The following is a 16,176-nucleotide window of genomic DNA, read 5'->3' on the forward strand; positions in this document are numbered from 1 at the left end:
CCAGATTTATTAAAGGATGTAAGATATGCTACAGTGTAAACCAGGGGTCCCCAAACTACGGCATGCGGGCCGCATGTGGCCCCCCGAGGCCATTTATCCGGCCCCCGCCGCACTTCCGGAAGGGACAACTCTTTCATTGGCGGCAGTGAGAGGACTGCTCTCACTGACCACCAATAAGAGTTACCCCTTCCGAATCACGCCAGCTGCAGCCAAACACCACCGCTGCGAATCCCTGCCCCGCATCCACGCCTCCGCGGTCATCCCCTTGCACTCTAGGAATCCCTCCAGTCAGTCGCTGGAGGGATCCCCCAGCAGGTGCAGCGACGTCATCACTGCCCCTGCCAGAGGATCCCTCAGAGATCATTTCCAGGTTACATCCGGGGCGGGGGGTTGGTGGTCCGTGCGGCGCCGAGGAGGTAGGCAGCAGGGCAGACATCTGACACTGCTCCAGGATCTGCGGTCCGTTGCACCGCCCTCCGGGGGGGGGGAGATGTGCAACGGACCAAAGATCCCAGAGCAGTGTGAGATGTCGGCCCTGCCGCCTGCCTGCTCGGTGCCACACGGACCACCAACCCCCCTGCCCCGGATGTAACCTGGAAATGATCTCTGAGGGATCCTCCGGCAGGGGCAGTGATGACGTCGCTGCACCTGCTGGGGGATCCCTCCAGCGACTGACCGGCTGAAGAGGAGAGAAGAGACCAGGAGAGATGAAGACAGTATTAGGTGAGTATAATTATAATTTTTTTTTGTAGCAATGCAGTGGACAATATAACTATATGGGGGACATTGCAGGGGGACAATATAACTATATGGGGGACATTGCAGGGGGACAATATAACTATATGGGGGAAATTGCAGGGGGACAATATAACTATATGGGGGACATTGCAGGGGTACATTATACCTATATGGGGGACATTGCAGGGGGACAATATAACTATATGGGGGACATTGCAGGGGGACAATAAAACTATATGGGGGACATTGCAGGGGACAATATAACTATATGGGGGACATTGCAGGGGGACAATAAAACTATATGGGGACATTGCAGGGAAACAATATAACTATATGGGTACATTGCAGGGACACATTATTACTATATGGGGGACATTATTACTAATATAGAAAGCACAACAGGGAGCATTATTACTATATGGGGGACAATGCAGGGACACATTATTAGTATATGAAGGACAATGCAGGGGACGTTATTACTATATGGGGGCACAGCAGGGGATCCTACATACAGGGGGTAACCCACATACCTAGTGACTTTACTGCACCAAACAGCAGAATTACTACAGTTTGGGAGCCTTTGGGTGGGAAAAAGGAAGGAAGTTGCAAGAAATGTGCGGAGCCTAAAAGGTTTGTCTGGCAGGTTCTGAAGAGATGAATTGTAGCTGCAAGAAATCATCATGGTGGTCCGGGCCAGATGGAGAGGAAAAGGAAAGTGACCCCTCAGATCAAAGAAGACGTCACCTGTGAGTCACTGTATGATGTTTTTGTACTCAGTAGAACATTATTTGGTAGGGGCGCAACACCACTCTATGCTGTAATACACACACTGCTTCTTGCTAGTAACCCAAATCCTGATAAAAGCCCCCCTTCCCCAGGGCTCAACTGAGTGAGGTGCTGCTTGAGGGGGTAAAGGTAAAGTGAGGGGACTTGAAAGTGGGGTGAGGGGGCTGGTTGAGGGTGTGAAGGGGGAGTAAGGGGGCTGGTTGAGGGGATGAAGGGGGGGGGGGTTAAGGGAGGCTGGTTGAGGGGGGAGTGAGGGGTGGAAAGAAAGGGATGCTTTTACTTTGGGGGGAGGGGGGGTTAGTGCCATTTTGTACTGGGATTTGATTATAGTTTGTTTTTTATAGTCCGGCCCTCCAACGGTCTTGGGGACAGTGAACTGGCCCCCTGTGTGAAAAGTTTGGGGACCCCTGGTGTAAACTGTCCACAGCAACCAATTACTGCTTGTCTTTCATTTTATCTGAGCTAAAAGCTGAGCTGTGATTGGTTGCTGTGGGTAGTTTACACTAATGTATATTTTACACCCCTCGATAAACCCTCTCCCCCTTTGTGTTAACTCAATCTGCAGTGCTATACCATGTATATACATTACGGCCAGGATTCCCTCTAACTGCAGCACAATGTAAGTTAAGTATTAATCACGGCCGTGTTGTTTGCCTCAGATAAGGTCAGTGTTCAAGAATCTGGCACAGTTCCGGAGTGACTTGCCAAAATCGACAGAAGCATGAATTCTCCTGTCTATCAGACAGTCCTGAAGGAAAATGTCTAGTCATGTGAAGCTTCAGAAGGAATAGGTTAGAGAGCAAAACAGAGATCCAAAGCACAAAAGAAAGCCCATCTCCATGGCAGACAAAATGTATGTTTTGGGGAGAGCTAATAAAAACTAGATTTGCATTTCCAGGGAAATACATAGTGCTTGAAAAGAGCGCCCCTTTACCAGTGACTTCCAGAGCGCCCCTTTACCAGTGACTTCCAGAGCGCCCCTTTACCAGTGACTTCCAGAGCGCCCCATTACCAGTGACTTCCAGAGCGCCCAATTACCAGTGACTTCTAGAGCGCCCCTTTACCAGTGACTTCCAGAGCGCCCCTTTACCAGTGACTTCTTTTTAAGAGAAACTTTAACCCTGGGTGCCTTCCCTTTAAGAGCGACTTGGGTCCCATCCCTTTTAAGAGCGACTTGGGTCCCGCCCCTTTAAGATCAACTTGGGTCCCTTTGAGAGTGACTTGGGTCCCTTTAAGAGCGACATGGGTTCCTTTTCAGAGCGACATGGGTCCCTTTAAGAGCGACATGGTTTATATATATGTTATATATCGTTGTAATCGTAATGATTTGAGGAACATATATAACAAGTCAGTTTTACCCCAGGGCGAATGGCGTAAAAACACCCCCCCCCCCCCCCCCCCCCCAAATAAAAGAAATGTGTTTTTTTGTTCAATTTCATCACACATTGAATTTTTTTCTGGTTTTGCAGTGTACTTTATTCAAAAATTCAGCCTGTCATTGCAAAGTACAATTAGTGACGCAAAAAATAAAGGCTCAAGTGGGTTTCTAGGTGGAAAAATGCTATGGCCTTTTAAACACAAGGAGGAAAAAACGAAAAGGCAAAAACGAAAAGTGGCTCTGTCCTTAAGAGGTTAAAGAGACCCTGGTCGCTCTTAAAGGGACCCAGGTCGCTTTTAAAGGGACCCAGGTCGCTCTTAAAGTGACCCAAGTTGCCTTAAAGTGACCGAAGTCGCTCTTAAAGGGACCCAAAATTCTCTTAAAGGGACCCAAGTCGCTCTTAAAGTGACCCCCTGTGCTGCCAGGTCAGTAGAAACCCCCGACAAGTGACCCCATTCTGGAAACTACACCCCATAAGGAATCTAATAAGGGGTGCAGTTAGGATATGGACCCCACTGGTGACAGTCACTTACGTAGAAAATGTGCAGAGAAAATAAAAAATACCATTTTTTTTCATTTTCACGTCCCAAATGTGGCCGTCACCAGGGGGCCATATCCCCGCTGCCCCCCTTGTTAGATTCCTTATGGGGTGTAGTTTCCAGAATGGGGTCACTTGTGGGGGGTTTCTACTGTCCTGGCCGCACAGAGGCTTTGTAATTGCATCATGGCCTCCTCTAATGGGAATGGCGGCCATACCTACTTAGTTGGGGAAAAGGGACCATTCTAATTTATTTGGGGGTATTAGGTCAATTATTAGTTTATAAGGTTGGAAATGACAGGTGTCCATCAAACTCAACCTGTGTTGATCCAGAGGAAGGCAAAAACCCCTCGTGAGGCAGACGACAGTAGCCTCATCACAGGGGAAAAATTCCTTCCCGACTCCATAATGGCGATCAGAATAATCCCTGGATCAACGTGACCCTGAAATAGGAATAAGGGACAGAATTTAGATAATGTAGAACCCCAATGACGTGTGGTGCGCCTTGGAGCGATCCAGTATGCAGAGGCCGGGGGGATCAGGACAGGCGTCACACTGGAAAATGGTGTCCTTCCTGATCCCCCTGTTACGCCACACTCTGCACTTCTTCTGGGGTCTTTCTTTCTCCAGTGTGGGGGACGTCACCTGGAAAATGTTGTCCTGGTGCGATACGGGGTCCTTCATATCCAGAAGCGCTGGGTCCGCTCCATGGCTGCTAAATATTAGGGCTCTATTACTGCTTCTGATATGTTCGGATCGTGCCGCAAGCTACAGTAGCTCGGGCAGCGAGGGACCGGAAGAGGGGGTGCTGGTATAAAAGTTATCCCCGTACAGGTGGTGGTGACCTTTATCCAGCAGTGGGAAGATAAGTTCCCGTACGATCTTTCCACTTGTTCCGAGGATGGGGGGGCATCTGGGGGCATTTGGGGGCTGGATTCAGGTGTCCCTTCCTACATACACTCTAAGGGTACGTGCAAACTGCGGAATCGCGACAGATAACCCTTCGTGCATTCCGCAGTTGGCACCCGCCGGTGGAGTGGTGCAGGCACACATCTCCACACGTGTCATAGACTCCATTCTATGCACGGGCGGATTCCGCTCTCCGTCCAACGTATTCATTCTTTAGGTGGACGACGGAATCTGCCCGTGCATAGAATGAAGTCTATGACACGGGTAGAGACATGCGCCCGCATCAGTCCGCCGGCGGGTGCCAGCTGCGGAATGCACGAAGGGTTATCTGTCGCGATTCCGCAGTGTGCACGTACCCTAAATCTGTAAGAGTACCCTGAGGTACTCTCACAGAGTTTGGAGAATTTCACACCATACCGTGATCTCTTATTGGGACGGTACTGGCGGAAAAGACGTGTCTGGGGGGCAGTGTACGCTACGCTACCCCCAGACACATCACAGGATGATGAGGATGAATGGAGGAAAGAAGGATCCCCCCATTCATCCTCACTGGCTGTTTCAGTGTCGGAGGCAATAACGTATCCCTCTGACGCCGAAAACACCCTGGGGGCAATCTTTATATGGGGATTGGTATATGGGGTATGTAGTGGTGTAGTCTCAAACTTTATTCAATGTAGTGTGGTGTAATGTAGTGTTTTTTACGTGTTTTTTTTACAGTAAGTATAAAAAAAAAAAACTACGCCAACAAAGGAGTTGCTGATAAATGCCGCACTTATGTGCGGCACTTATCAGCAGACCGTGGCAGTAGGATATAGAAAAAAAACACCCTACGCCAAAAAGGAGGAGTTGCTGATTAGCAGCGCACTTTCGTGCGATGCTGATCAACACTCAGCGGCGATAGGGTGCGGAAAATGGAAAAAACAAAATTTGGAAAAAAAAAAAAACTTTTTCTACATTTTGAACATCCCTGTAGCTGCTGATAAGTGTATTACACATATCAGCCGCTAGAGGGCAGCAGAGCGCAAAATCCGGAAAATGACGAGGCTGGAGCCGAAAATAGCCGAAAGAAGACGACGGGGACCGCCGGAAAGACCCGAAGACCGAACGGAATGACGGAGGACGCTGGGAACCCGGAAGACGCCGATCAGGATCTCGGTACAGGTGAGTAATGTACAAATACCTGCTCTGGACCCCTCCGCTACCTAGCTGAGGGGTCCAGGGCAGGTATTTATTATTTTGTGGGAGTCTGATCGCCGTGCCACCGGCCCGATCGCCGTGAACGGCCGTCGATGTCGTTAAGGGGTTAAAGGGACCCAGGGCGCTCTTAAAGGACCCAGGTCGCTGTTAAAGGGACCCATTTCGCTCTTAAAGTCACCCAGGTTGCTACTAAAGGGACCCAAGTCACTACTAAAGGGACCCAAGTCGCTGTTAAAGTGAACCAAGTCGATCTTAAGAGTGAAATGGGTCCCTTTAAGAGCAACCTGGGTCCCTTTAAGAGCTACCTGGGTCCCTTTAAGAGCGACCTGGGTCCCTTTAAGAGCGACCCGGGTCCCTTCAAGAGCAACCCGGGTCCCTTTAAAAGCGGCTTGGGTCCCTTTAAGAGCGACCTGGGTCCCTTTAAGAGCGACATGTGTCCCGTTCCTTTAAGAGTGACCTGGGTCCCTTTAAGAGCGACTTGGGTCCCGTCCCTTTAAGAGCAACATGCGTCCCGTTCCTTTAAGAGTGACTTGGGTCCCTTTAAGAGCGGCTTGGGTCCCGTCCCTGCTACATGCCTGCCTCAGCTCTGCTATTTTACTGACTGAACTCTGCTACTTATAATGGTAAAGATCATTGCTCGGTTACCATGACAATCTTACTCATGTCAGTGAGACAAAATAATTAATTCCATCTTCTACATCTTCTATTGGCCAATAGTGGACATGTGACTGTGGATGTTGTAATACATTGCCTGAGGAGACATTAGAATTTCTATTGGCTGCTATATTTCAGCTATTTGCATATGTGCTGTGATTGGCTGTCAGCGTTTAGAGTGTGGCCATTATTTCCAATGGGCCATTATTTTCTATGGGAAATTTGGGGTCTTTAAATGTAAATTTCTTAAAAACTTTAAATCCGATCGAAACGAAAAATAGATAGCACACCACACACCGCCGAGGGCATCGAAACACAGTTTGAACGGAGTCTGTGCACAAAGTGGTTTGGGCTGTATTATGCGCAGAAGAATGGCTGGAAGAAGAAGAAGAATACGGATTACAATATAGGGATTTTTCACTATAATGAGCTGAACCCAATTACCCAATGTAGTAATGTAGTAAGACATTCCACCCCAAATCTTTTTTTGTATTGTTAAACAGCCCACCCATAGGTCAATATATTGCCCAAAGCAAGTAATTAGGTGTTTTGTGCTGTTTTGTGACTACAGGGAAGGATACTTCAATCCATTAAGAGAACCATGGTCAAAACAATACTTACAGAGGGTGTAAATACATAGAGAATAAATACCATAAAGTGCTTCAGTATACAATAACATGACATAGATACAGAATGGCACCTCTATTTGTAGATTATGACAGGTTGAGCCCCCCATTATGTTTTTGTGCGGCTTCCAAAAGAAGACATCAATGCGCCACTGCTGACTAAAAGATATATTTCTCTTGAATTTCCTCTCAAGCCTTATGTAACCCCCTTCAGGAAAGGGGTCTGAGAGGGGGCAACTATTACTTATTGATCGTCGATTCAGCACTGGAACTTTGATCTCCACGGCCCTGGTCATCAGTCTTGTCAAGTTACCAAGCTACCTGACGCTCTTACTTCCCACCCCAGGACAGCTGTCCACCACTGTTTCCTGTGAGTACATACAGTATTTGCTCACCATCAGCTTGTTTTTACCATGTTGGAGAACCATGCTTCCAGGGACATTAGCCTAGGTGGCATACTTATATAGGTCTTCACCTGAAGAATAATATCTGTTTTGCTTTGTTGTGCATCTTAACTCTTGTCTGTTCTTGACCTTTCTTGTGGTTTTCTCCTTGGATGCTTCATTTAGTACTTTCTGACCATAACCTGCCTTTGTATACTGTACCTCCCCACCTTCTAGGGACCTGGTGATTCTCTATAGAACATCAACATCTCTGAAAAGAAGAAAGAGGTGATAGGAAATCCCTTCTGCACTCAGTCTCCCTGTCACCAGTTGGATTGGGATTGGACTCCTTTCCCAGGAACATACACCACCACTATTTTTCCTGTTGTGGGAAAAGGGTTTTGAGATAGAGTATAAAATGCATTACATAGGAAAGAAAATACAGCAAATTATGACTTGCAAAAAAATGACAATAAATGCTAATTAAGTTAATTTAATTATTTCTACAAATTTTTCTATGGGGCTAATATCGAAATGTGCTGCAATGCCTAATGTGTTATTTCATGTTCATTGTCCAGTAAAATAAAATGTCAGTGTACTTTGTGGTTTCTTGTACAGTTTAATGAGCGTGTAAATGAAACGATAATGATCCTGTGTGCAAGAAACACATAAACATGTAGACCAGTAGAGGTCCCCATTGCAGTTCCACAATAGCACATACATACTTGTAGTCAGTATGATTATTGACCGTTACCATAGGACAAACATATCATTAACGCATGAACTTTGACTTGAATCATTTAGTGGTTAAACCTGCTTAAGTGCAGAAAAAAGAACAGCTGTAGTATTTGTTTAAGGTTCAAGTATTTCCTTGTGACTTAGAGAAGGTCTTATGATTTCAGCCTACTAGTTCAGCAAAAGGTCTCACTTGGCTTTTCACAACTGAAAAAATATAAACAGCTCAAGCAAGCTTCGCTTTTCTACTGCTTTGTGTCCCTTCGTGTTTTTCTTCCATTGGATTATAACAATATTTTGTGGTTTGGGAGGAAGCGAAAATAGTGAAGTCTGCATTAGACCCACCTTACTGTTTTTGACAATTCCCATTACTCTCTGTCCTCATGTGACCCCAGCAGATGTGCTGTAGCAGTGGCATTATTGAGAAGGCTGAGGATTTTCACCATTTTTGCATGTTGTTCTTTTGGCAAACATAAAGGTATATTGTAATATATTGTATGTATGATACCATGATTAGGAACAGTACATATGCATAAAACACATAGGCTGGAATGCACACTGACTACATTTTCTTTAAAGAAAATTTCACTTTACACCATGTTTGATAAATCTCCCCCTCTTTTCTCATGACCAGTGGGGGTCTCAGTGGTCACCCCCCCCCTCCCCCCACCTATTATCTTGTTATCTCCTGTCCACAGGTTAGAGGATTGGAATACCCCTGTAATATTGCAGTAGTGTATTTTGACGTTACAAGCAGCTCTAGGTCAGAGAGCTACAGATCTATCCATGGATTTTGTTGCACCTGTGTCCAGTTGGATGTCTCAGCACGGTGCTCAGAATCTCGAAGACTTATTGATCTGTAACCTATACATTTCTTTGCCAGCAGAGGGCAGAGACTGACCTCTCTTAGTAGGCAGAGGAGAATTAACAGGTAAGCCAGCAATTTGAAGTGATGTGTAACAGGGGGTTATATGATCATTTCAGTGATGTGGAAGTTACATTGCCTTGTACTTTCTATAAACTCTCTTTTGTAGCTGACATCTTACCAAGTGTTTTTGTTTTACCCTCTCAGTTGCATCTGTTAGCGATGTACATATAGATCAATGTGGCATAAAATCACTTGGGTGGCAAAACATCTGCAAAAAACAAAAACAGAAAAACATGGCGCTCAAACAGGAACTGTACAGAACCAATCTCTGTCAGCTGAGTTTAATGTTATGCTACATTCCCTGTTGGAGAACCCAACAAACATACCATTCTTACCACTTCTCGCTCCCTGGATGTCTTCCTACATGATTTTTGGGTCCCCGGCTGAACAATCCTGTCTCCCTTTCTGAGACTGACTTGTCTCTGCAGCAACAGACTGCTCAGCTTGTCACCAGCCCTGGTCTGTTTGTTATGTTCTCCGCAAGAGCAGCAACATATTACCAATTTAAAATGAGTGGAATACCCCTTTAACCCCTTCCCGCACGAGGACATAACTGTACGTCCTTGCGCGGGTGGGGGAGTTCAGAGCGGGGCCACGCGGCAACCCCGCTCTGAATCGACACGGTCCCGGGTGCAGCATGTAGCCCGGGACCGCGGCTATTAGCGGGCAAGGTCCGATCGCTGTGCCTGCTAATCAAGTCTTCAGATGCAGCTGTCAAAGTTGACAGCTGCATCTGAAGACTTACTGCAGCTGTTCCCTGGTGGTGTAGTGGGGAAATCGCCCCCCCGGGACGTTGTCATGGAGAAGCGATCTCTGCGCCTGGTGCCGGCCAGGGTCTGCGCTGTAATCGTGCTGATCCTGGCTCGGCATTCTATTGCTTTTGGCTGCAGCAGCCAAAAGCAATAGAACACTGTATATCCTATACAGCATAAATCTCTATGAGAGATCAGTGTACTTATACTAGAAGTCCCCCAGGGGGGCTTCTAGTATATGTATATATATAAAAAAAAGTGTTATTATTAAGAAAAAGCCCCCTCCAATAATAAAAGTCACCCCCCTTTTCCCATGTTATAAATAAAAATAAATAAATAAATAAACATGTTTGGTATCGCCGGGTACGTAATTGCCCAAACTATTAATTTATCACATTCCTGATCTCGCACAGTAAACGGCGTAAGCGCAAAAAAAATCCCAAAGTGCATCAAATCAATAAAAATTGTAATAAAAAGCGATGAAAAAGTTGCATATGCACAATCAAGGTACAGATAGAAAGAACACATCATGGCGCAAAAAATGACACCTCACAGCCCCATAGACCAAAGGATAAAAGCGCTATAAGCCTGGGAATGGAGCGATTTTAAGGAACATATATTTGTTAACAATGGTTTGAATTTTTTACAGGCCATTAGATAATATAAAAGTTATACATGTTACATATTTAATCGTACCGACTTGAGGAACATATGTAACATGTCAGTTTTTCCATAGGAAAAACTAATACCCCCCAAAGAAAAATAATTGCGTGTTTTTTTCATATAAGTTTTTTCTAGTTTTGCAGCATATTTTATGCAAAAATACAGCCTGTCATTGCAAAGTACAATTAGTTACGCAAAAAATAAGGGCTCATGTGGGTCTGTAGGTGTAAAAATGCAAGTGCTATGGCCTTTTAAGCACAAGGAAGAAAAAATGAAAACGCAAAAAACGAAAATTAGCCCCGGTCCAGAAAGGTTTTTTTTTTTTTTTTAAATCAACTCCTATCGGAGATTTATGCTGCGTTCACACCGATCGATAATTCGTCTAATCGATCGTTTAAGGATTTTAAAGCCACAATTTGGTTTTTACAACAATCAGCATTCAGACAAATAAATCGTTAGAAAAATCTTTAGAAAATTTGTAAGAAAAATCGTTATTGTGATCGATTTTAAGATCGCTTAAAGTGACACTGTCACCCCCTTTTTGAATTCTGACTCCTCTACACAGGTGTAAAGGGTAAATTTAGTGGTTTTCATACCTTATTTTATATCATACGTCATGGTGCTTGTTTAAGTAAAAAGTGATCTTTTATCAACTGCAGATTGTGCTATGTGGGCGATGATTCACGGCAACAGCCCCACAGGCCTCTTGCACACTGCCCTTTTCAGTCTGTGAAGCACAGTCCTAATGCTGGCTAAATTTCACAGACTGAATGCATCCCTGTGAATGGGATTCACTGCATCAAAGTTCATCATAATGCAGTAGGTCACATTCACAGGGATGTGTTCAGTCTATGAAATGCTGTCAGCATACGGGCCATGATTTATGGACTTACGACCACAAGGTGCAAGGGACCTAAGGGCCACTAAAATCGGCGGAATTCCGCTAAGCTCTTTGAGCATTGAGTGGCAGAAGCGGAGATGCGCAAGCCGTCCCATTGAAACAGAGGGCAGACGGGATTCCGTTGCGGAATTCCGCCGCTTTTACTCTGTGTGAACTGGCTCTATGATGGGAAGATCTATGGTAGGTGCTCTGGAAGGGGGGTGTTTACAATAGGTGCCCAGAGCTGTGTTGAGTGCTTCCCAACCCCTGCTTTCAGCTATGATTGACAGCCCTAGCAGTCCTATCACAAACTACAGCTGCCACTAGCTTCTTTACTATTGCAGCAACTTACAAATGCAATTATATCTCTCGATATATCTTAAAGAGTACCTGTCATCAAAAATAACTTTTGACTTGTCATCAGACATGCCAAAAGTTATTAAGCACAGTGGCCACTGATCATGAGATATAGCCAGGAAGAAAGAGCAGCAGCTGATAAGCTGACAAGTAGAGATGAGCGCAACTCGAGCACATTCGGCTTTTGAATACTATAGAAGTCGGCCCAGACCTGTATCCATCTTTTCCCAAGGGCTGCATCCAACTTCATCAGCCACCGGTATTCAAATACACCTTATCACGTTGTACTCATCACTAATATAACCTCATAGTGGCCCCGTACATGAGCACAATACTGCTAAATTAGTGATAGGCGGCTTTTGATTAGAGAAAAAGGTGTCTGTCCATCTTAACTTGATTATGTTTGATGCCGTTTTTCTGGCAGTCCATCTTATCCTTGTTAACCTCTTAAGGACATATGACGTACCGGTACGTCATATGTCCGCACTTGCACTTCAAAGCGGGGCCGCGCGGCGGCCCCGCTTTGAAGTGCCGCGAGCCCGGGACCGCTGCTATTAGCGGGCACGGTCTGATCGCCGTGCCCGCTAATTAGCTAATCGGAGGCAGCTGTCAAAGTTGACAGCTGCCTCCGATTACCGGAGGCAACGTTTCCCTGGGGTCTAGTGGGGGAGATCGCTCCTCCGGGACCTTGTCCCGGAGGAGCGATCTCCGTTACTGATGCCGGCCGGGGACGCGTCCAAGATGGCGCCGTCCTCGGCTCGGCACTCGTTCGTTTTCGGCTGCAGCAGCCGAAAGCAAACGAGTGCCGATCTCATGGATCTCTGCAGCATATCTATGCTGCAGAGATCTCAATGAGAGATCCAAGTATATATACTAGAAGTCCCCCAGGGGGGCTTCTAGTATATGTGTAAAAAAAATAAATAAAGTGTTGTTAATAGTAAAAAGCCCCCTCCCCTAATAAAAGTCTGAATCACCCCCCTTTTCCCAGGTTTTAAATAAAAGTAAACAAATAAATAAATAAACATGTTTGGTATCGCCGCGTGCGTAATCGCCCGAACTATTAATTAATCACATTCCTGATCTCGTACGGTAAACGGCGTCAGCGCAAAAAAATCCCAAAGTGCAAAATTGCGCATTTTTGGTCGCATCAAATCCAGAAAAAATGTAATAAAAAGCGATCAAAAAGACGTATATGGGCAATCAAGGTACCGATAGAAAGATCACATCATGGCGCAAAAAATGACACCTCGCACAAAGGATAAAAGCGCTATAAGCCTGGGAATGGAGCGATTTTAAAGAACGTATATTGGTTAACAACGGTTTGAATTTTTTACAGGCCATCAGATACAATATAAATTATACATGTTATATATCGTTTTAATCGTAACAACTTGAGGAACATGCATAACAAGTCAGTTTTACCCCAGGGCGAATGGCGTAAAAACACATTTCCCCCAAATAAAAGAAATGCGTTTTTTTTTTTCAATTTCACCACACTTTGAATTTTTTTCTGGTTTCGCAGTGTACTTTATGCAAAAATTCAGCCTGTAATTGCAAAGTACAATTAGTGACGCAAAAATAAGGGCTCATGTGGGTTTCTAGGTGGAAAAATGCAAGTGCTATGACCTTTTAAACACAAGGAGGAAAAACCGAAAACGTAAAAACTAAAATGGGCCACGTCCTTAAAGGGTTAAACTGTTGGAATATATCAGATATTTGACTCCTTGTTCTTGGGCATAGATACCTAGAAGGCGATTATGTGGCAAAATAGAAGTCCAGATGTTTGTGCAGAAATAGACGGTATTTTTTATTCCCTAGTTTTAGTGTTTCATAAAGCCTGCTAGTTGCAATACTGAGGGCCGTTCCCTCGCTCTATGTTTGGACATTGCTCACCTCTTCCATAGTACATGAGCCAACTACATAGAGCAGCCCTGTTTCCTTACTGTAAGCTGTCCTCAGCTCTCATGCTACAAGGAGGAAGAAAACACCCAGAGACAGAGGAAGAGGTCAGTGAACAGATGATCGCTCAGCTGCTGACTACAGACAGAATAGAATATTTCCACGTCACATATTACAGCTCGAAGAGAATTGCTCTTTACACGCCAGAACTAACAAGACCCATCAATGTCCCGGCAGAACTAGCAACAAAGTCCATAGCGGGACATAAAGCTAAAGAAATTTAGATGATTAGGACTTGTCATTATTATAAGGTGATTACATGGACATAAGGGCGTTGGAGTCTTTCGACATTGTTTCCATTTAAGTATAATACACAAGCATGTTTCTAATTCTCACTGGAATTCCTATGCTCTTATATAATAGAGAGTTACTGTCAGCTCTTAGCAGCATAGTTTTATACCAAGATACTGGTCGTGAGCTGAGGAATTAACTCTTAATGTGCAGAGCCATTTGCTGGCAGGACAGAGAAGAGCTTCCAGTAACAATTGCTGGACAGTCAGACCCTGACATTTGCACTGGAGATCTCCTCCTCTTTGTGTTTACACAGTTGTCTCCATTCATTCACTTCCCTAGTGGTAGTTGATAGAAGACTCTGTGCTGGAGGGTCACAGTTACATTCCTGTTCTCAGGCTCAGCACAAGCTCCTCCACTGCTTCATATAGTATTTCTAAGCAGCATGCAAGATCCCAGCAGGAGATCCCAGCTTTTTAGCACCTGTCACTATGTAGGATGCCTGGAGAGATGACCTCTACTCGCCCTGGAACACTTAAAGGCTCATTTGTACTATTATTCTGCTCCTGGATCTGTAGGGCTTGGGGTGGGAGACGTCCCAAGAGCAGGAGGAATCTGCTGCTGGTCTGCACTGCTTGTCTGCTCTATGGGATATTTGTGGTGACCCAGGCAGGTAATTTTTTCCCACAGCGTAAAGACCCTAGGAGGACTGATCAGACAGATGGAGACGAGACGTCAGAGCAGCAGAACAATTATTTGGAACAAAACACCTTTTATGTTGAAAATTCCCAGTCACTTGGAGGCGCTCTAAACAGTTCTACAACACTCCAGCCAAATGTTGTATATATCACTTTGAGGTCCAAAAGAAGTAAACCGGCCAACATTAGGGGGACAGTGAGACCAAAGAAGAGGAGGAAGTTTGGAGTTGTTGGACAACATGAGCTTGGATATAATATGCAGCAGGACACTGGTAGAGTGGAGGACAAGCTTATGGAAAGGTATATACACAAAGGAGTGCCTACTCACAAGTCTAGGGGCACAGAGGCAGTCATACTGAGGGATGCAAGGGGGGATAGTCATCAAAGTAACATTAGGATTTACAGTGATCGGGCCCCTCCTTGGTTTACTGCTGAAGACATCAGAGCAATGAGGCTCCTAGCTGACTCAAGGATACAGAAAATTACACAGTTGCCTTATAACCAGGCATATCTCATCTATGAAATCCCGTCCAAGAAAAAGTTTGCTCCATCCGTAATATCATCAGCGTGCCAGGGAATCTGTGGTCTTGTTAGAAGACCCTTGGACATGAGTGAAGTGTTTGCTTTCCACTTGGATCGGATACTGGGGCTTAACCGAACTCTGCCATCTGTCAGCAGACACTTTGAGTTCGCCCAAGGTAAGAGGATGTATTGTTCTATTGTAGTGTGGATCTGGCTTCCTGAATAAGATGTATTACAGCCACCTGTCAAAGCTACATTTAGACCCTTTTATGTATTAGCTCATTATAACCAACATAGCCTGGTGTACAGATGCCGTCAGAAGAGCTTGAGCAACTATAAATTCATATAAATCTCTGATGCCAAGTGGGTAATAATATCTATTCTATTTCCTGTTTACATCTGCTACAGGGAAAGCTGAGTGACATCATATATGGACAACATTAGGGTGGTTTCATGCTTTTCACATCTTTCCTTGATTCAAAGCAAGAAATGGGTTCAGCAAGAAGAAGAAATATAAGCTTTTCTTTAATATTTTCCATGCCCTTTCAATGCACTTATGGCTGTGATTTGTAATATATATATATATATATATATATATATATATATATATATATTTATAGTTTTGAAGGAATATATTAATACCCAGCATTGTATATTCTGCTCTTTAAAGGGGTTATAAAGGCTTGGGTGTGATTTTGCAACTCCATTTCATTGAAGTGAATGGAGCCTTATTACAAAATCACACCCAAACTGGAGAGTTGTGCTGTTTCTAGAAAAAAAAACGCCCATGTTTCTCTAATCCTGGATAACCACTTTAAAGAAAATAGGTAACAATAAGATTGCCCCAAAAGAAGAAGGCCTCTTTCCAAGTTTGGTGCATCTTTGACTGTCTGTGCCATGATCAACGACAGCTACAAGCTAGCATCAATTTCTGTAAATTCTTTCATTTATACCATATTTGTGGCAGAAATTGGGGTATATTAAACCATGCTCTCCTGCCACCCCACCCATTTCCCCATTATTTTGCTGCTTTTCTACACCCTTTCTGATAAGCTGGTATAAATTTCTGCTATAATTTCCAACAATTCTCTGTTTCGAATTATATGGGGTATGTGAGACCACACCCTACTGTCAGGACTTGGCTGTTTATCCAGAAAAGTGTCATCAGGCTAGTTTCACCCTTGACAATTTTATGGAAAACTGCCACTGGCGTTTTTGAACCAAAGCCAGAGTGGATCCAGC

At 44.7% G+C, this 16,176-nt stretch overlaps 1 protein-coding gene across 1 annotated transcript in view; it reads left to right on the plus strand.

Moving 5' to 3' along the window:
- Positions 1-13,548: 13,548 nt before the first annotated feature.
- GASK1B (golgi associated kinase 1B) overlaps positions 13,549-16,176 on the plus strand; it is a 52,834-nt gene continuing 50,206 nt past the window's right edge. Inside the window, exon 1 of the mRNA XM_069976622.1 lies at positions 13,549-15,110. Coding sequence (XP_069832723.1) covers positions 14,213-15,110 — 898 coding nt within the window. The 5' untranslated portion in view covers positions 13,549-14,212. The remainder of the gene's footprint in view (positions 15,111-16,176) is intronic.

Source organism: Dendropsophus ebraccatus, chromosome 7 (genome assembly GCF_027789765.1).
Source record: "Dendropsophus ebraccatus isolate aDenEbr1 chromosome 7, aDenEbr1.pat, whole genome shotgun sequence".
Classification (NCBI taxonomy): Eukaryota; Metazoa; Chordata; class Amphibia; order Anura; family Hylidae; genus Dendropsophus; species Dendropsophus ebraccatus.